General features: G+C 48.6%; 2 protein-coding genes across 2 annotated transcripts; one reads left to right on the forward strand and one right to left on the reverse strand.

The window, feature by feature from the left end:
- Positions 1–72: 72 nt before the first annotated feature.
- TPRG1L (tumor protein p63 regulated 1-like) lies at positions 73–3793 on the forward strand. Its single transcript, XM_008574567.1, has 4 exons — positions 73–227; positions 474–650; positions 1533–1686; positions 2373–3793. The coding sequence occupies exons 1-4, from the start codon at positions 73–75 to the stop codon at positions 2565–2567; spliced, it is 681 nt and encodes a 226-aa protein (XP_008572789.1). The 3' UTR covers positions 2568–3793.
- Positions 3794–4441: 648 nt separating this feature from the next.
- Positions 4442–19198, reverse strand: WRAP73 (WD repeat containing, antisense to TP73). The gene is made up of 12 exons (XM_008574554.1): positions 19109–19198; positions 16482–16634; positions 15586–15702; positions 11651–11723; positions 10077–10180; positions 9178–9264; positions 8681–8815; positions 8507–8584; positions 7062–7167; positions 5867–5992; positions 5136–5327; positions 4442–4804 (listed from the first exon to the last, which is right to left on the reverse strand). The coding sequence occupies exons 1-12, from the start codon at positions 19175–19177 to the stop codon at positions 4662–4664; spliced, it is 1383 nt and encodes a 460-aa protein (XP_008572776.1). The 5' UTR covers positions 19178–19198; the 3' UTR covers positions 4442–4661.
- Positions 19199–21390: the final 2192 nt, after the last annotated feature.

Consider the following 21390-nt stretch of genomic DNA (forward strand, 5'->3'; position numbering starts at 1 on the left):
GACACGGGCGGGGCAGCAGGGACCCGGGTGCAGGGCGGGGCCGGGGGCGCGGTTGTGGCTTCCGTAGGAGGGATGGGGGAGGAGGGGCAGGGGCGGCCCCCGCGTAGAGTGATCTCTGCCCTTGCCCGCGTCCAGCCCGGCACCATCGAGCAGGCGGTGGAGGAGATACGCGTGGTGGTCCGGCCGGTGGAGGACGGCGATATCCAGGGGGTGTGGCTGCTGACGGAGTAAGCCGGGGCTGCCCGCTGGTCCTCCCCGCGCTCTGCAGGCCAGGCCGAGCCGCGGTGGGACACCTTGCCAGGGGACTTGGGGAAGGCCTCTGCTGGCCTGTGGGAAAGCCCGAGTGCTCTACCTCGTGAGCGTCCTGGGGCTGCCACTGCCTGTCCTGGGGCTGGCCTGGGCCAGGAAGTCCCGGCCGGGGACCAATAGCCCGAGACAGCCCAAGTCCGTCGGTGACTCATCTTTGCTTCCAGGGTGGACCACTGGAACAATGAGAAGGAGCGGCTAGTGCTGATCACCGACATGTCGCTGCTCATCTGTAAATACGACTTCATCAGTCTTCAGTGCCAGCAGGTGGTCAGGATAGCGCTCAACGCAGTAGACACCATCTCCTCCGGAGAATTCCAGTTTCCCCCAAAGTCACTCAATAAGTACGTCTTTTCAGAGAACCTAGTACCACTGGACTTTAGGGCCAGAGAGGACCCTATAATTCAACCCTTTTAAAAATCAGCCCCCAAGTGGTGGTCTTGTGTCTGCCCTTATGTAGAAACAAAGGTTTCAGCTTCAAAAATTCAATGGAAAGTTCCTTAAAATGGAAGCAAGTTACCTGAGGGCAGTTGAGTGCATTAAAAGGGATGTGGAGCATAAGATAGCTATTAGGCGCGGGGCGAGAATGGCTTACACCAGTTCTAGATGTACTGGAGGGGAACCCGCATGTTGGAAGTGAGCTTGGACATTGTTCAGACAAGGGCCAAAGTCTGTGTTTTATGTCCAGCCAGGAAAGGACCACATGATCATGTCAAGTCTTGCTGTGGTTAATTTTTGAAAGAAAAAAAGTAGGGTGCCACTTTAATCTATAGACATAAATTTGGAAATATTTAATGGCCAGATTTCAAGACTTGGTCTTCCTTTCAAGAGAATTTTTTGAACTAGGAGAAACCTAGACATTAGTGTAGGTCGTTTTAGCCAGCGTTTAATAAGACGTTAAGGAAAAGGGAAAGTTACGAAGATGCTGTTCATTGAGCGAGCCCGTTAATGTGCTCCTGTTAACCGTTAGCAATCACATCAAGTTAAGTTTAGCGTGACCTAAACAATGCATTTAATTTGTCATGCCGAAAGTATTCAAAGCAACTGCTAGTGGAGACTGCAGTTCCTATTAAAGAACCACAAGTCATTTTCTGTTGCGAAGCCTCATAGCTCTTTGTTTTTAAAACACAGATCTGCTTTTTAGTCTTAGACTCCTGTAGCCGACTAGACTGTCTGTGAGAGTGCTGTGGCCTGCTGTGTTCAGCCTGTTTTTTCTGATCTGTCAGACGAGAAGGTTTTGGGGTTCGGATTCAGTGGGACAAGCAAAGTCGCCCTTCCTTCATGAGCAGATGGAATCCTTGGTCCAGGAACGTGCCCTACGCCACCTTCATAGAGCACCCGATGGCCGGCGCGGACGAGAAGACAGCCTCTCTGTGCCAAGTAAGACACGTGTGACAGCCGCTTTCCCATAGTCACGGAAACTTTCCAGATTGGCACTGGCCAGTACGGTGGCCACATAGAACTACTGAGCACTTGAAATGTAGCTAGGAATGATGAGAAAATAAACTTGTGATTTTTAAAAATTGTAGTTTATGTTTGAGCAGCCCCACATGAGTAGTGGCTGCTGGTCAGTGTAGTTCCTTAGAGAAGGGCCTAGACAGGCTGCAGGGAAGGCAGCAGACCTCGGGCCGTGCTAGCAGCCATTGATGGGCCTGGCCGCTCAGCAGTGTTAGACAGAGCCCAGAGCTGGCAGGGGTCCCCAGCCGTGTGCCTGGCCTTCTTGCTAAACCTGCTGGGTTGTGGTAGGATTAAGTAGGTTAATGTGGCAAAACCACTTAGACCTGTGGACAGTAAGGGCTCTGTGAGTACTGACTGTCGTTTGTCACAGAAGAGCACAGTGGTAAGATTTCGACACACCCAGAGAGCTACATTAAGGAGGTGAGTTGAGGGACCCCCAGGATGTGGCAGAGAGAGCAGCTCATTCAAGTGAGGAGACTGAAGGACTCAGCAAGGAAATAGTGGAGTTTGGAGGGATTTAGGTGTCTCAAGTGTGAAGTTTTTTCTTGTAATGGATGATTCTTTTCTTGCCTGAATGTTAAAGCTCCATGTTTTCTCTCTTTTTAAAGTTGGAAAGCTTCAAGGCTCTGTTAATCCAAACTGTCAAAAAAGCCCAAAAGGAAAATGCTTTGCCAGGACAAGCCAGTGGTGTGCTGGTCTTGGAGCGCCCCCTCCTCATTGAGACCTACGTGGGACTGCTGTCCTTCATCAACAATGAGGCAAAGCTGGGCTATTCCATGACCAGAGGCAAAATAGGCTTTTAGACAGCTGCGTCCTGGGAGCTCGTCCCCACAAGAACGCCAAGGTGACATGAGGACTTGGGGAGAGCCTGTCAGGCCTCCCGCCAGCTCCACTGCCGGCTGGAGGGATTGGGGGGTCATTTACTTTTAGGGATCTGATTGGAATAGTAAAGTGAATTAATATATATTTAGTTGGATATTGGACATCCGCTAATATGAGCTGCATACAAAAGCAAACAACCTGGCTGTCACTGTACTGCTGGTATTCCACTTTCTGTACTCCAGTTTTCGTGGCGTCCCTCGAGTCTGGCTGGCTTCTCGTGGTTCTTCGCCACCCCCCGGCCACTCTGGTGTGCTTCGATCTGCACGCTCCCGCTCTCACTTCCGCTGTGGAGATGGTAGATACAGGGAGTACCTGATATCTCGAGTGCCTGCAGCTGCAAATGTTTACATTGGGGTCAAATTGTGTATTTTAAAGTTAATCCATTTTCTTAAAGCTAAATACAAAATAATCCAGCAGACTGGTTACCTAAGCAAGATGTGGTTTGTGCCTTGTCAGCTCCTGAATGGACAGTTGATCTTTTGTAAATAGGTATTTGACCTGAAGTCACACTTTTTCTAAAATTAATCCAAGTTGTGTTCATACTTAGGGCATCTTTCCCAGGCCCAAAAATGTTTAGAGAAAATCGTTTTAAGACAGTTTATTAATTTGAGAAAGCCACCTTGATCTTTGCACGTAATTTTGACAATTACGTTTATTGAGCTTGTATTGCTATATTCATATTTAAAAGGGAACCGGGTAGTTTGCTCCTTAAAGAATGCACTTTAAAGAAAGAGCTATATTAGACCTGACGAAGCAGCTAATGCCCACCTCACTACCTGCAGCTCCAGGCAGATCTGAGGCTTTGTCAGCCCTGCACTAAGCACGCCCGAGCTTTGGTGTGCCTGTGGAGTTTCCTCCCCTTCAGCCACACGCAGCCCACTTGTGTGGCTGGAAGCATTTGTGCATAAACTTTAAGTGCTGGCCCGCCAGTTTCCTCCTGCTTGCTTACAGCTGTTGTGGCTTTGAGCTGACTGGCACGGATGTGATCACGGTGCAACAGCCTGTCCAGACCAGGAGGCGGCCACAGAAGCTCACCTGAGCCTTCAACCTTCACTTTTGGTCTTTTAGTAGACATTGAGAACCAAATGGATGTTGTTCCTGTTTTGAAATTGTTGCTATTAAAATAGGTGCAGCAATCAAGAAAGTACACTTACATGAGTTTATTTTAAAGCTTGCACTATCTTCTGTAATGTTTTGTGCATCTGTTGGCTTGCTCTGCACCTACGGTAACAGACTGGCACATAGCTGGTACAGTTCTCTTTAAAGAGAGACAGGTAATGGTACACAGATGATTGAGGTTTGCCATCCTAACTCGCCCACCGGTGGTGCTCAGGCGAGACACTGATGGGATTGCTCTGGGGGGGGGCCTGGGTGCTTCCCACATCCATCCAGGATGGAGACTCATGGGCATTGGTTCTCAAACCCAAGTGGACACAAGACTCCCTGTGGAAGTGACTCTAGGTCAGGGACCTGCAGCTCTCCGTTCCCTTAGGGGGACGTACCTAGGGCAGCACTACCCTCAGCTGCTCAGGGCTCCCTTCTCCGCATCCCAAAGTAGACCCTACCATAGTGTGGCTAGGCATGCCCTACAGAAACCCACCCATTTTCCTAAAACATTCAGTGACTGAATTGGGGGAACCCAGGGCAAAACCGGGTTGTCTGTCTAAAGGGGAGATTCGCTACGTGGGGCTTGGTTATTTTAGGGTTGGTCCATCCTCCCTAACACTGAACCAGAAACTTAAACCTAGAAAACCTTCCTGTGATGTAAACCTTTCAAGAAAATAAGCATTAGCAATTTTATGAATTAGCAAATATTTATTTTAAATAATAAAAGTTACACCTTTATATACCATACGTATTTACAAAAATGCCTTGCTATAGAAAAATAAAACCAGATCACTGGATCTGGACCATCACTGTTGGAGAACTTCCCAGGGAAGCCTCATTCCTCCCCCACGCTGGAACCACAGAGTGGCCTGCTTCCGTGTCCGCATAGGCACAGCTTTGCACTGATTCTACGTGTGGCCATCCAGTTGTGTGAAAGCTGTGCCAACCCCCTCCTCGGTCTCCAGAAAACAGAGACAGAAATGATCCTTACTGAGGAGGGCCAATGAGTCCCCACTTAAATGCCAGCACAGAGAAAGCACCGGAAAGTCACCTAGAGAGAGAAAACAGGTGGTCAGGGGATTACAGCGGGAGAGGCCAGGGTTAGAAAGGGCCTGGAGTGACCCAGATGGGTGGAGCCAGGCTAGAGCCCAGACATGGCCTCAGCTTGGACTTCAGACAGCAGGTCCCCTCTGTGTCACGTTTGCACATGGCACTGACCATGAGGTGTACCAGAAACTGCTGGGAGCGAGTTTCACTTCGTGCTGGAGACAGCAGTTGGGTTTATACAGTTTAGCCATCAGATGCCACACTACTCTGAGTGAGGATGTCACGTCCATGCCTACTGACACGTACATATTTACTGCGTTCCCCGGCACACTCACCTTCTCCAGGCACCTGCACCGACACACAGCCTGCCGGGGACCACAAGTAGACCTTGCTGCCTCCCGTGCAGACGGCCAGCCGTGGCTGCTGCGGGTCCCACTGAAACGAGCGCACTGGAGAGAGCTGCTCAAGCACCACGAACAATCTCAGCTTCTGCACGTCCCAGACCCAGACGGCATTGGGGACACTGTCTAGGGAAGGAAGAGATGACAGGCACTGGAGTCATCCCTGCTCGGCTCTCCCATGTCAGCCCCCACCCCTTGGCTCTGCTTTTTACACCTGACGATGGAAGACGTGACAGCAAGCCCAGGGGCCTGGGGGAGCCACCCTATCTCTGCCTCTGTGGCCATGTCTCCCAGGAGTGTTCCAGTGCTCCTGACCTGAGCCAGTGAGGAAACCTCAGGCTTTCCCGTCATGAGGCATGTTTTTGTTTGTTTTTATATAAAATCCATTCTTAAAAACAGGCCTGGGACCCTGCTCTGTACCAAGTAAAAAGGACACAGCAGGAAGGCGTGGGGCACAGGGCTGGCTCACTGGCCCGCTGCTGCTGGCCAAGAGCAGGCTGACTCCTCCGAGAAGCTTCTGCACGCTGACATTCACTATCTCAGCAGAAAGACAAGGAGGCGCTGTGTAAGAAAGCGGCTACCTAGCTCTCTTCTCTAGTTTCTATACCTGGTGGCAAAGGACACAGCGAGTGGGCAAACCCAGGACCCATGGCCATGGCACTGACCGTTCTTCGTCGCCAGAAAGTAGTTGTCAGGACTAAAAGCCAACATTCCTATGCCAATTCTAGGGTTTGCTCTGTCAGTAACAGGTTTCAGAGTCTGCAAGGAAACTGGCACAGAAGCAACCTCATCTGGAATGGCAAAAGGCAGAACAGGGCGCTGTCATCTCTGAAGGCAGCAGCATGCGTCTGACATGCTCCCGCCTGCGCCGGGCAGCTGCTACCCCAGCAGCCGGAGGGGCCAACCTCCAGCGCCTGTGCCAAGGGAGGGAAACACCAGCTGGAACTGAAAGCGCGGAGGCAAACTTGTACTGCAGCCAGGGCTTGACAGAGGCTGGCGGCTGCAGTAAGATGCCTGTCTGAGAGTAGCCCCCGGTGAGGCCCAACCAGGGAGGGGGTCATCGCTGCCTCTCAAGCCCCAGTGGCACCTGGACCAGCCAGATAGGGGAACAGACACGCTCAGGGACCACCGCACCCCAGCCACGGTCTCAGCAGCTCAAACATGTTGACATTTGTTTTTCTCTCTCCACTAGCATCTTAGTTTACAACAATGTGCTTCAGTCTCAACTTCGAACAGAAAACAAGTGTTATAAAGCTTGGAGCAAAAGTTGTAAAATAATGACAGAGCTAGTGTGAGTGACGCATCCCCTGTTCTGGGCAGCTCTCCCACCCTGAGCGTCCCTGAGCCCACCACAGGCCGGATGGCATCCTCAGGCCTAGCTCTTGTCCCACGTTTCCTCTGTCTGAAGGCTCCTTTGATGTCCCCGGTGTCCCTGTGGGGTAGCAGCCTTCACTGCACCCATTTTAGAGACGAGGAAACCAAAGCACAACAGCCTTGCCCAGCCAGGACACAGCCCAGAGCTGCAGTGAGCCACGCTGTCATCGCCTGACACTCCATGCTTGCCGTGTGACAACACTGCACTCAGTGCACCAGCTGTCACATGTGGATCTCCAGGGCTTATATTCAGTGGACAAGAACAGTGCCTTGGTTCTACTGAGTAATGCAAATCCCAAGCGATCTCAAGATTGACAGGTTGAGAAACGCACGGCCTATGAGGTGGCACAGGACAGGAAGAATGTATTTTAAAAAAATAAAGAACATCTGAAATTCACCCGGACAAAGAGGAATCGTTTTCATAAGACAAAAAAGCAACAAAAAAAAAGGAAAGAAAACGCGTCCCTGTGAGGCCCCGCTGCTTACATTTGCTCTCCATGCTGGCAGTGGGGCTGACCCCTGCTCTGGGCCGTGGGAGGGAGAGGCGGCCCAGCTCCAGCCTCGGGCTCTTCTCTGCTTCTTTATATACAACCTGAAAGACACAACGCGGCCACCACCACCACCACCACCGAGGAGACGATGGCATGCGCCCACGAGGGCACACCGTAAACACCAAGTGCTGCCGTGCTGGGCGAGATGGTGGCAATACTGCCTGCTCTCTCTCATGTCCCACAGGCAGGCCTGCCCTTTAAGCAGTGGTGGCACATGTGTGCGGCTGCATGCTAGCAGACAAAAGGCCGTTTCGTTCAGGCAGCCAGTGTCAGCACCAGAGTAGGTGCGAGCACTGCAGCTCTGACAAGAGACACAGAGAAAGCTCCCACCAAGACAGGACAGGCAAGCGGGAGCCCAGGGAGCTGCCAACACCGACCTGGGGAGGGATGCATCTGTGGCTGAAGGCCTGGTAGCAAAGGCAGGCAGCCCTGTGCCCCCGAGCAGTTCCTGGGTGAGGGAGTCACCTGGGCTGACTGCACTTTTGAGACATGCTGGGTGGCGGGGCGGTGAAGGATTTGGAGACATGCCGAGACCACAGGCAGGCCTGCCAGGCCCGTGTGGTCAGCCTGCTCCGGCCCTTCCACACTGCGCACACCCCAGCCTCGGCAGCTCCTGCAGTCACTGCCCACCTCAGATCCCCTGTGCCTTCTGCACAGTCTCTCCCCAGACACCGCGAGGCTCCTGGGTTCCTCCCCAAGCATCACCTCTGGGGAGCAGCCTGGCCAGTGTACCTCACTGTTCATGGCAGCCTCCCCGCCCCCGCTGTCCTCTCGTCACATCTAACCATCTTTTGATTGGCTCTCTCGTTTAGAAGTGCACTCCACAGGGCCGGTATTTTGTCTTTGCTCCCTGCTGTCCCCCAGTGCTCAGACGAGTGTCTGGCATGCAGCAGCCACTCATGACCACCCACTGAGTGAACAGACGCTGCTCCTCACCACTGGCCCTTTGCACTTCCTGCTCCCTTGGCCTGGGGTGCTCCCTCCCCAGACCTCTGAGTATCTCATGTCTGCGTCAGCAACAGGCATGTCTGTCTGCTCTTCTCTGACTGTGGCAGATGCTCAGTGTTTGGGGGCAGGAGACCCTGGACTACTCTGCAGACAGCAGGGATCTGGACAGACCAAGAGCCAGATGCTGGGGCTGGGCTGGGGCAGTGGAGGAAGAGGTGGGCAAGGGCTGTGAGACCCTCTGGGCAGCGTAGATAGGAGGGACAAAAGCCACTGGTAGGGTCTGCCAGTTGAAATGCTACAGTAACAAAAGTTTACGGAGATGTAAGTAGCCAGGAAAATGACAGAGCACAGTAAACAACACAAAGTGAAAAAACAGCTTCCTGCCCGCCTCCCCAAGTATCGCTCAAGCAGGGACATGTGCTCCAGACTTACTGCCTTGGGGTTATTAATGGTCGCAGGATGCCCAAACTCTGTGATCATTTTCCAAGTCACATGATTAAGGATGCGCACCTGGGGGAGGAAACCACACGAAGGTCAAGACACAGCTCTGGGGGGCTTGCTTGGTTCCCCGCGTGCCCTGCTCCAGGTCCCTGCTCTAGGTCCCACCTTTCCATCATAGCTCCCGACCGCCAGGAACTGGCTGCTGGGGCTCCAGGCCACAGACTTGATGCCCAGGGACCACTCGTACGCACAGTATGCTGACAACAATCGGCCGTCCAAGGAGTACAGCAGAATCTTGTACTGCAGATGAGACATTTCAGTTGTTACATACAAATGCATCAAATTGACCTAGAACATGTCACAGACATGGCTGCTTCAGAGAGAGACTGTGCAGACAGTGTGAGCCAGCAGAAGAGGTGCACAGGAGAAACTGTCCCCCCGTTGAAATCCTCAGCTAGAATTGAGGTCCCAACTAGAGAAGCAGAGCAACAGCCTGTGAGAACAAGAGGAGTCGGTATGCAAATCTCATGACCTGCTGATAAAAGTTCAACTCATCATCCAAAATGAGATGCACCTGATTGTAAGGCAGCATTCAGAAAGCGTCAGAAACATGCAGGAAACAGCTCTGAGAAGGAATCGTGTCACCTGGCCATGTTCTGTACCTCCAAGCAGGTGTCCCACACCGCCAGCACACAGCCATTCGGGGCCCACTCAATCCCTGCGAGATCCTGGGTGTCCGTATCAAAGTGCTTCCAGAGGGAAGAGGGAGAAGCAGATTAAAATTGGAAGATACTTTCTTAAATAAGTAACTGCATTTAATATAATTAAATTATAAAAATAATTGATGTTGTATACACATTCAGCATTTAATTTTCTTATATACAAATGGACGAAAATGCCTATACTTCTGTCCCTTTAAGTGCATTCAAATCCCTGCTGAAGTGAAGAGGCTGCGCACAGCTCACGGCAGTGCTGGTGCTGGCGCTGGGCAGGCAGCCCAGAGAAAGGCGGTTTGGGTTCCACCTGCCGCCGCGCACATGCTCCTTCCCTTCTCACCTTTCCTTGCCTGGCGAGTCTCACTCCTTTAAGACCCAGCTCAGACAAGATCCCTTCCAGGAACACTCCCCAGAGCCCCGGTACCTAGAGCTGGACGGTGCTGAGTCGTGTTTAGAGGGCGGGGCTCTCTGTGCCTCAGCACCTGGGACAGGTCTCGCCCAGAGGCCCTCAGTCAATGTTAACTTCGATTTTACCCCTCCTGATGTAGCACACATGCATGCAAATGCCTTCGCACTCACAAGGAACGGAAAAGGGCTCAAATTTGATGGCATGGTGACTTTTAAAACTCACCAAGCATGCACAATTATCACCAAGTCTTGTAAACACTTAACCAGTGTGTATTACTTGAAGTGATACACAGCACCCCTGCCCTTTGGAAATACGAGGTTGCGCTGTTCCATATTGTACCAGAGATCCCCTGGATCTTAAAGAATACCCATTTCACCCACTTCCTCCCTGGTCAGCAGGACAACTTTATTCCCAGCTGGGAGAGGAAATGCCTCACCCTCAGGAGCTGCCAGTTGCTGCAGACAAAGATGCTCACGCAGTCTCTGCAGTCCCGCCGTTCTGCCAACGCCATGTAGCGGCCATCCCTGGTGAAGGTTATTCCTACCAGAAGGAGGAAAATGCACCAAAATCAAGAAGTAGCCAAATATGAGACATGACAGTAGTGATCTTCCAGGAAGAATGAGAGAGAGCGAGCAGAGGTCAGAAGGAGAAACCACCCAAATGCAGAACACCATGTGGTTCACACAAACGAGAACATTCTGTCTACAAAGGAGACACAGTCAAGAGCTGTGGTCTCATCCCCTCACAGCATGGTGACGACAGGGGAAGTCATGCACACACACAGAGACTACTCAATTGCAAGGAATCTGTGAATAGCACCAAGTGACCTGATCCCTGAGAATCACTAAATATTACTGAAAAAATGCAGCGTGTTACGAACTAGCAAGTGTTTAGGAAGAAAACTGCAGGAAATCTAGGGGTATTTTCAGCTGGTCAAATGCAGCTTGAGGCAGTGACCGGGTGAGCTCACTTGGGAGAGCATTGTACTGATAGCAGAGGTCAAGGGTTCGGATCCCTGCACCACCCAGCCACCAAAAAATAAATAAATAAAAGTGGTTACTACATATCTTATTTTACTTTTGAATTTAATTTTTTGGAAGAAGTACATTTAGGATCAAAATGTGGAAAAACCTTGGTTCAAAAGGTTCAACTATGTTTCAGTTCTGTGCCAGCTTAAAAAGCCCTCGGCCAAATTTCATGCTTTGTGAGTGAAAAGAACTCCTCAAATAACACATTATTTCTACCCAAGGGATGTGTGTCTCATCTGAGAGACACTGACCCTCACACTATAAAAGTAAAACATAAGTGCACAGCTGCATTTCATTCAAATGCCATTCCAAACCATTGTGGGCAACACAGAAATGCAGAAACCTCCTCTGACTGTGCAAGGCCTCACTCTGAGCATGGTGTGTGAGGTGCCACCATGGCAGCTCACGGTCACGTCCACCCATGCTGTGCTGCCCACAGGAGCTTCTGCAGCCACCACACACGCACCTGCTTTTCTTCCAGATGGCTCAGAGCCTCCGTCGGGAGGGGATGCTTGTCACTTATCCCTCCCTGGGGATGCCCAGATGTGGCAGGTCTCTGTCTCCCCTTCACGAAGCGTCAGCAGGAGACTCAGAGGCGTGAAGTTCTGACCTGGACTCCTGGGGCACCAGCTGGATGAGACCTAAGTACCCAGTGCTATAGCAGGATAAAGGGATCCCTGTACACCCATTCTTCTCTGATGTCTCCAACAATGCACTCTTTAGTTATTGTGATTATGTTGTAGAAGGGGAGTCGTCTTTTAGAGATACACAAGGAACTATTTACAGGTGATGTATTAAGAGATCTAGGATACACTTTACTCCAAGAGACAGTGAGATGGGTATAGAGAGACACAGATTGGCTCTGGGAAAATGTGTTGTTGAAGCTGTTTTTGCCTGTGTTTGAAACTTTGTATGATAAAAAGGTCCCCAAATCCAAAACAGCTACAGAGAAATGGCTTTCAAGTAGCTTTGATAGACTTACCCTGCTGACAAGCTTTAGGATATTTGATGTAAGATACAGACTTTGTGCACAAGGACCAGACGGTTATCCGCAGCTGTTGGGGAAAGGGAAAGAGAAGGCACATGTTTAGCATCTTTTGAAAACCCACCAAATCATGAAACAGACCATTAGCACCCAAGTGCAAGATTTACTGAAGTGAAACTATCAGTGCCTCCTGGGTGTTCTCCCTCTTAACGGCTGTATCCAAATGCACATTTTATTGTTGTTGAAATAATTCAGTGTTCCTGGTGTTTTGTTTCCATTTTATAGCAATATTATTTGAGTGACACAAAGTTACATTTAAGTGCAGTTTAGTTAGCTATTTCAAAGTGATCACAGTTTCCATACTATTATAAGCCTGAAAAATGTAGGCAGAAAGACATCTCTATACAGGAAAACCACAACGTTCGGTCTGCTCTGTAAGGCGGACAAGGAACTTGATGTGGTCCCTCCAGGGCTTCCAGCCATGAGCCTGTGCCACATCCGGGGCAGGAGGGCAGCAGCTGGGCTCAGAGAGGGCACGTAGCCCACTCCCCACCTGGCGGTCTTTGTGGGCCCAGCTGATTCTGCAGACGGGTGTTTGGAACAACCACTGTTGGCATATTTTCCAGCTTTCCTCTCTTTCCCTTACTCAGGTAGCTGAGCGCTCACTAGGCTGGTACAGTGAGAAGGACGATATCACAGCATGGGCTGACGAGCCTGTGCCTGTGCCTGCGTAGAGACGGGCACCTGCACGGGGGCTGGGGGGGAGTGCCCAGAGCAAATGCTCAGGCGCAGATGCACCGACGCCGGCATCTCATGCTGAAGTTCTATGACCCCGGCCGGTGCAGCCTGCAGTGAGCAGTCTTGCTTCTGAAAACATTCTCCATGGCCTTCCCCAAGGGGCATGGCCCTTCACCCCAAGCCATGCACGAGGGAGTGGCGGACACTGGCTGATCTGCCGGTCCTCTGTGCGAGGGAAGATGAACCCACGAGCCACTTCTGGTCAGATAAATGTTGCGTTAGGATTCAGAGTGCTGCATTTCTGCACCAGCATGATTCCTAAAAATGCTGCCATTTCTTCAGTTTAAAGGAGGTAAAAAAAATGAATTAACTTTATTTTCTCCACACCATCTCTTCTTTTTTTTTTTTTTTCTTTCCTTTTAGTCTTTTTTTGTGACCGGTAACGGGATCGCAACCCTCAGTGTCGAGCCCGTACTGCGACCGGCAACAGGATCGCAACCCTCGATGTCGCGCCCGCACCACGCTCAACCAGTGAGCGGACCGGTCTCTATATGGGATCCGAACCCTCGGCGGGAGCGCCGCCATGCTCCCAAGCACTGCACTCTACCGAGTGCCCCACCAGGCCGGCCCAACCATCTCTTCTTATAAAAGAAAAGAGCCTGAGGTCCATAACCACATCTCTGAACACCGCCCGTGACGTCTAGCGGACAGGCTGCAGACAGGTGCTGGACATGGGAAATTGGGCTGCAGAGGCCGCGGCAAGTGGGCGGGGCTGCTACACTGACCCCGTGTCCAAACCCGCCCGCATGGTCGGCCGGTCAGCTCAGCTGCTCAGAGCACAGCCTGTAACACCGATGTCACAGTTCGGATCCCCTTACCACCCAGCTGCCAAAGAAGAAAAATAGTAATTACAAAGGCTGATGCTTTAAAAATACAAAACAAAAATAAAACCTGCCTGCTGTGCCGGGGGAGGCGGCACCAGCGCTAAGACATGCCAGGAGGCACCTCCAGGAGCTCCGTCTGAGCAGAGTGCTACTTCCTCCAAAACCTGTCATGGAGGCCGAGGAGGGCGTCAGGGTGTCAGCAAGGGAAGGGCACAGTTCCAAACCAACAGGTGGGGACACGTCCACCCTGTGACACCAGTCACCAGCGGATCGGGTGCCCGAACCTCTAGGTGTCAGAAGCCGTCCCGTGAAGCAGCAGGTTTGCAGTGGCTGGACGGTGCAGCCCGCAGTGCTACCCAGCACACCAAACTGCGAGGCCTGCCCCTGAATCGCATTTTAGAAAATGACAGGAAATGCACACAGCTTAAAGGCCTGATTTTTATCCTTCATCCCTCACCAAAAAAATTAAAAAATTCTTAAAAATGACAACTGTTTGTAACTTTAAAAAGTCCAATAAGGAAACAAAGGTAGTTAAATATACGCCTCCGTCACCGCGTGGAGAACAAGCCCCCTGGCTGGACGCAGGCCTCCTGCACAGATGCTCTCCAGGGACAACAGCTGATGGCTGCAGAAGGACCACACAGGACAGACTCAGTGACACGATCCATGCAACTCCATGGGTAGACTTCAAAAACAGCACGATGACAAGTAAAAGATGCCAGACCCCAAACTCTACACATCTTGTAGCTCCACTTACATGGAACGCTAAAAAAGTAATACTGTAGTGACGAGCAGCAGGTAGGCCGCTGTGTGCCTGGGGCCACCGGCGGGGAGAGGGACCATGGGGGCATGAGGGGACCTTACAAGGGCTGAACATTCTCATTCACCGTGGTGGCAGTCACATGAGAAACACTTCACCGAGCTGTTAGATCTAAAGCGAGTGGATTTTATTGCTTATATACTGTTTTAATTGGCTTTATTCAGATATAGGAAAAAGTGTTCGGCCTGGATTTATTTTTTTAAGCTAACCATGGACTATTTACAACATACACACTAAAATTTAAGGATATAGAAAGGTTGAAAGTGAAAGGACAGAAAAAGATATACCAGGAAAACCCTAACCAAAAGAAAGACAGTAAAAGACAGTACTGCTACATCAATACCCACTAAAACAGACTCCCAAACAAAAAGAACTGTGAGACACGAAGAGGGATACTTTATCATAAAAGGTTCAAAAACCATGAAAATAGTGAAACCTGTTTCACTATGTAAACTATTTAGAGAGAGTTCTAAATTTCTACGTACTAATAACACAGCCTTGTGGAGACTGGATTTTGACCCAAAGAATTATAAACACAAAGTCTTTGAGACAAGGCTACATGAAAAGCTCCGATTATCCTCTCTGAAAAACTCAGGCTACCTTTAAAATGTCGATGCATATAGTACAGAGAAATTAAGTAGCCCCTCATTTCCTGTCTTACCCTCTACCAGTCTATAACAACAGACAGTAAAGTATGTTAAAAATCAAAACAAAGTACATGAAGCCACACGGCTGTCTGAAGCACTTAATTTAGCAATCCTTCCACAGCTGGACAGATCTTGACTCCAGCTGGTGACAACTTGAAAAACGCTGAATGAATCCCCTAGGCCCGCTCTGCATTCTCGTGGCCGGGAATAAGCACCCCCCACTCGTTGTTGCTGGTGCAGAGCGCAGCCACGCTTGCAGCCACACTTGCAGCCTGGTGCGGTCCAGACAGGCCCGAATGCTGGGTGACAGTGCCCCATCAGAAAGTGCATACTTAAAGGGATTCCTACATTTTTCCGTATCTTAAAAATACACTGTGGATACCAAAGGCCTTCCACCTAAACACCTTATATATGCCTAATTTCGTAATTTGAGATATACACATACTGCCCAAATTATCTCTGATTTATTGTCAGATCTCAAACATTTGCCTTTGTACTGAGCACTACACAGTGCCTGGTGCACAGTGTCTGCAATGCCCATGGAACGAGTGTGGGTGTACTGACGTACCACCCACAGACCCACATCTTAAAGGAAAGATGTAAATTAGTTCATAATAAAGCCCATTTTCTATTGCCAAGTTAAGGGGACTGTTTAAATCCTTAAAAATGTAAATAAAGATTTTTTAATGTTTTATTTTTCTTTAAAACCGGACAAAAAGATTACATAACAATACTTATGGGCTTATAATGCTCTGACTTAAGATACACACACTACTCCAAAAATACCCTCTTCAGCACTCCCAAGCTATCTCAGGGGTAGGGGACAGGAGGGCTCACACTTACGTGGAATTCGGTTGTATTGAGAATGTGGCGCCCGTCCGGGCTCCAGCACGAGGCGACCAGCCCTGCTGAACCCTCATCTATTTTGCAGTGCCATTCTGGCTGCTCCAAAGACCAGACCTGGATCCATAAAAGAGAGAGACGCACAACTGCAACCCAATCAGCACAGACAGCAAGTCCTCTCCAGGGGACAGAACACAGCTTGAAAACAGCTGAGGGTCAACGGGCATGGGTCAAAACACAGGGTACCTTTAAAATCTTTCATTATGAAAGACTGGCTCCTACTTCTATTCCACATAAAAGTAAGCCACACTTCTGGTGATTTTGTTTTGTTGTAATTTTAAAACGGTTTATTCACACTGCCATTCCAAAGACCTCATTCATCAGCTGTGGGGGTGTAACAAAACATCACCTCCTGATCTTGCTAAAACTCACAATGTCAGGGCCGGCCTGTGGCTCCCTTGGGAGAGTGCGGTGCTGATAACACCAAGGCCACGGGTTCGGATCCCTATATAGGGATGGCCGGTTGGCTCACTTGGGAGAGCGTGGTGCTGACAACACTAAGTCAAGGGTTAAGATCCCCTTACCGGTCATCTTTTAAAATAAAGAAAGAAAGAAATAAAAATAAAACAACATCCAGGCTCTAGACTGCTGTCTGTAAATACTTCCTGTTTCTGAATTATTTTTGCTTAGAGACTAAGAATATTTTAGTAGCTCCTCGTTTTAAAAGTATGTAGATTAAACTACTGGAGAACATCATAATTTAAAAACAAACAAAAAACTGGCTTTGAGCTGCACTGCCTTTTATCCCCAAACAAGAAGGGTACAGAACAAAACCATTCCTTCCCAGTGACACTCTTGGGGAGGTTTCCTAGTGTCACCCATGCAGCAGCACGCACCTGCACAACCCCGCGCTTGTACATGGCACACAGGATAAAGAGAGAGTCTGCCGACCACTCCACGTGCTGGATCTGGTCCAGGCATGTGTACAGCTGAAGGACCTGAAGGGTGTTCACATCCCGGACCACTAACCGGTACTGGACACAGGAAGCCTAAAAAACATGAGAAAGAAAGCACTTATGTCCTCTGCTCTTTCAGAATGCCAGCCCTCCCCTGCACTCAGCGACCCTGTCGCCTCCTCTCCTGTCAGACATGTTTTATACCTAGACAGCTTTGTGTTGGTCACCAATTACATAGCCCATTTCAAAAAATAAGTTAACAAAAAGATAAAGTTGAAATATACTAAGTAGTTTTCAAAATCGTTATACTCTAGTATAAAGCAAGAGTATTTTAAAACTCTCTACTTAAAGCATTTTCTTTTTAATAAAAATGATCCCACAGCATTTCTTGTCATCTGGTAATAACACAAGCATGATCAAAACAATAGTAACAAACGTTTTAGAACTACATTCCCAAAAAAGGACACATAAAAAAACAAACTGTGTTGCCTTCTCAACAATTTTCACTTCACTGATCATTTCTCATTTCTAGTTGGACACTTTGTAGCAGAGTAATATTTTCTCCTTCTAACATGATCCAACCCAGTTGTTTTCTTGACTTTATTTTAGAATGAATCTCTTCTGCATCATCTAATACAAGGTTCATATACTCATCAAAACTAATGATACAGTCCTCCATCCGCATATTCACTTGCTCACAGAGACACACCTGAATCAGGGATCCCTGCTGCAGGTATCTGAAGATGAGTACGAAGGACACAGACGAAGAGAGGCACAGGGTGGGGTGTGGGGAAGGGTGTGGAGCTTGCCTGCCCCCCAGAAGCCTCCACGTGTTCAGCCATGTGGAAGCTCCCTACTTAAACCATTTTCTATTCCTCTCTTAACAATATGCTAAAAACTAAGGTAGGAAACAGCAATGGGAAATAGCTCTTCTGTGAACTAGTAACCAAATCCCCTCCTAGTTTTATCACTTTTAGAAAATTTGCTTAAATCTATAAAGGGTGAGAATCGAGGCCTCACGGTTGTTGGTGATAATGACCACATGAACAGCACACTTTTATCCAGTGCCTCAGTCAGTGCCCAAAACCAGAAGGTCAATATACAGCACGTGCTTTAACTTCTGCAAATGCAAAGATGCTTCATAAATGCTCATTTATCTACATTAATTTATTTCTAACACTAAGTATGAAAAAGCTTAAATATTAACCTTTTTCTTAAAGATAGTTTCTTCATGTCCATATTTGTTAATTATGTCCATATCTAAGCAAATAGTTTCTATGTCTGAGAACTCACCCACTGATTCTATGCTACGTGGCACTTTAAACATCAAGAACTTATTTTTAAATTGTTTTGACCTTTCCCTCCCCCCACTCCCCAGATAATTAGTATATTCAACATTATACAATGTAATGATTTTGGGGGGCCCTTTACCATTTCTCACTAACACTCCCCCTCCCCCCTTCAAAGGTCAAACTAGATTACTAGTTTGTGTTTTATGAACTTTCATCAAAAAAGAAAGCCACATTAGTTTTTCATGGAAAAAAAGAGAGAGGGTGATTGAAGACTGAAACAAATATCTATGTCAAGACATATTTTTCTACATTGTAGCTTTGAAAATCGTGGTCAGTTACAATCAATTCTTTATGTAATGGAATATTTTTACCATACTTGGTATAAAATATATACCAAGCGGTATAAAACCTATTGCAAGATACTGAAACTGGAAACGTGGGCCTGCTCTATCCAGTATTTAGGGCTGAGCTTTTAATAACATGATTTCAGTAACAGATTATTAAGAAGCGTTTTCATAATATTTTGGCAAGTGTGTGCAAACCAAAAAAACACCAAAATTTGGACAAAGATAACAGGAATGTTAATAAAGGCTCAAACTGAATAAGAACCATAAAGCATAGGTCAATTAAGAGGATGGTGAATAACTACAATGAAGTATATTTTTTATAAAGTTTTTTTTTTTTTCTTAATGGCTTCCAGTGCCAGTGATGTGTCCCCACCCCCAACCTACCCCGAACTTCTGAGGATATACGCCGGTCATACTGGTATATTCCAAAACCTAAAACTATAACTCAGTGATTTAGGCACCATCCTGCCACCCATGGAAGGAACAGCTCAAACCCCTGCCGTGAGGACAACGCTTCATCTCCCTGGGGATAGACCGTTCCTTATTTACATCGTTTATGCAACTTGTGGTAGAGAATGAGGACGGGAGCTAGAGAAGGCGACAAAGGAGCCGCACCACTTACAAGTTTACAGCCAACAAAATGAGACATTTGCCTTCTGTGACAAAGTAACAAGAAGGAGCGGACACTTCCTGCACCCTCAGATGTGGGAAGGCAGCACGCGTCCTTCTTCGACAGGTGGAAAAGGTAGCTCAGGGGAGGCTGCACCTGCCCGGGCCCCGCCCCCGCCTGGGGCACCTGCCCGGGTCCCTCCCCCGCCTGGGGCGCCTGCCCTGGCCCCGCCCCTCCGGACCCCGGAGCTGCCTCCACGCCTGGGTTACGCCGGGCCCACAGCCCCACCTCGCCCGGCCCCGCGCCGCCGCCGCTCACCAGGTACTTTCCGTCCGGGGAGAACTTGCAGAGCAGGCTGGAGAGCTTGAACACCTCGGAGAAGTTCATGGCCCCGCCGGCCGCGGGCCCGGACCGTGAGCCCGAGAACTTGCCGGGAGCCCTGGGCGCCGCCGCAGCCGCCAACCGCCGCCGCCGGAAGTCAGTGGAGGCGGAAGCGAGCCGCAGCCTATCAGGGACGCGGCGGGCCGCGCGGCATTGTGGGGCTTGTAGTTCCCGTGACCCGCGCCGCCGCGCGTTAAAGGAGACGCCCTCATTTCTTCCGACGCGGGATTCCAGAACCGCACCCCAAGGGCTAGGAGGCGCAGGAGCCCCCTCCAGCTAGGGCTGCACACAAAAGGCAGGACGCACAGTTAAATTTGGACAACGAATTCTCTTCTAGTATAAGTATGTTCCCAAACATTGCGCGGGGCACACTGATACTAAAAAATCACTAGCTTACCTGAAATTCAATTTTAACTGGGTGTCCCGCGTGTGCGTGTATACATGCGTACATTAATATTCATATGTAAGTGTATATTTACATGCAAACATATATTTATGCACACGTTATTATACAGAGAATGGAAATTGGAAGTCAAACACCCTTTGTATTCCAAAATAGGGTCTAAGACATTTTATAATTTTCATTTAAATTATTAGGAGGCTTGGGGCTATTACTTAATCTGTCTGCCAATACACTGTTTAACGTAGCACTGAATACATGATGCAAGTTGTCAATGGATGAGTGATCGACTAGTAGCTCTGCTAGTAATTTTATTTTTCTTCAATAAAGTTGCGTGAACCATCAGTTAGCTGCCTGGGTTAATCAATACGGGAAACAATCTTTTGTAAATGCAAAGCTGTTTTTCGTATATACTGTTGGTATTTGCTCCATTACTTGGCGTCAAATGGTAAAGTTCAAAACAGTGAATATTTTGCCGTGTTCAGTTAAAGTGCACAGTCTGTGACAGGTGGACACATTGCTTGACCTGATTGATGCAGAATTGATCCGCTATTCAGATAGTGTATTTTGAATATGGTGCACATGGTGCTTGCCACCCTGGAGTTCATAAATGGACTTGGGACCCAGCAGTTTTGAAACGTGTATGTGGAGTTTAAGAAATTTATTTTCCACGTGTAGACCCCGTCTAAGATTTCTCTTCACTTTGTACACTTGACAGCTGAAAAGACCTAAGATGGGAGTAAACATGGGTCGACATTTACAAGGTAAAGTATTGTTTCCGTGTGGGAGTTGTCAGGAGGCTGTGCCGAAGTGACTTTATGCAGGATATTGAGTGTCTGTTGAAATGGATTTGTTCGGCCATTTACATTAATGAACATTTAAATGCAACAGACGTCATTTCAGGTGACTTAACTGAAGGAATACAAATCAGTGCTGTTGGGTGAGTCGTTGTTTGTCAAGTGCTATGTGCGCCACTAATTTCACTTCTGTAGTACCAAGGGCATCACATGCCTCACCCTTCCCAATCATGACCCTGTAGTTTTACTTTTTTTCCCTAGTTACTTCGATTTGTTCGTTGTTTTATTTCTTAAAGTCCTCTATTCAATGTCTAGCACTTCTGTAACTTCACCAATTTCACATTTTCACACCGCTTATGCTTACGTGCAGTCAGTCTCATTCCTTGTCTGCACACCCATGCGGAAAGCTACAAATAAATGTTAATGCTTAATTTTTATAAACATTTTAATATATCAAAAAAGAGAGTATGTTCCCAAACATTGCAGAGAATATACTAATGCTAAAAAATTACTCACTTATCTGTATTTCTAATTTCACTGGGCGACCTGTGTGTGTGTACACATAAATATATTTATATTTATAAGTAAATACATATTTATATGTATATGTTTACACGCACATTTGTATATAAATATATTTACTATATAATATCGTGCCTATTACATGTATTATGTATACACAAGTGGGTTTTTTTGTTTGCTTGGGGGTCGTTTGTTTTTGCTAAGTCAGGCAACCCTACCTGCAGCGTGACCCTCGTTCCACACTCAGGTGCTGCTCAGATGAAGGAGAGAACGAATTTGACGCTGACTCTGCAGAGAGAACCTGTGGACGGCCTGCGCCCGCCTGGCCCTCACATGCGCGCATCTGGGCTTGGACCCCCGTAAGGAAGGTCCGCGGGGTCCCGCACCCCGGTCCCAGCCGCCGTCCGCCCTTGGCACGGGTGGAAAGAGCATCAGCGCGGGCGCGGGGCTTGGCGACCTCGCCTGCTCTCCGGGGTGTGCCTCGTCCTCTCGCCCACTCG

This window comes from Galeopterus variegatus, unplaced genomic scaffold, assembly GCF_000696425.1.
Source record: "Galeopterus variegatus unplaced genomic scaffold, G_variegatus-3.0.2 Scaffold1065, whole genome shotgun sequence".
Classification (NCBI taxonomy): domain Eukaryota; kingdom Metazoa; phylum Chordata; class Mammalia; order Dermoptera; family Cynocephalidae; genus Galeopterus; species Galeopterus variegatus.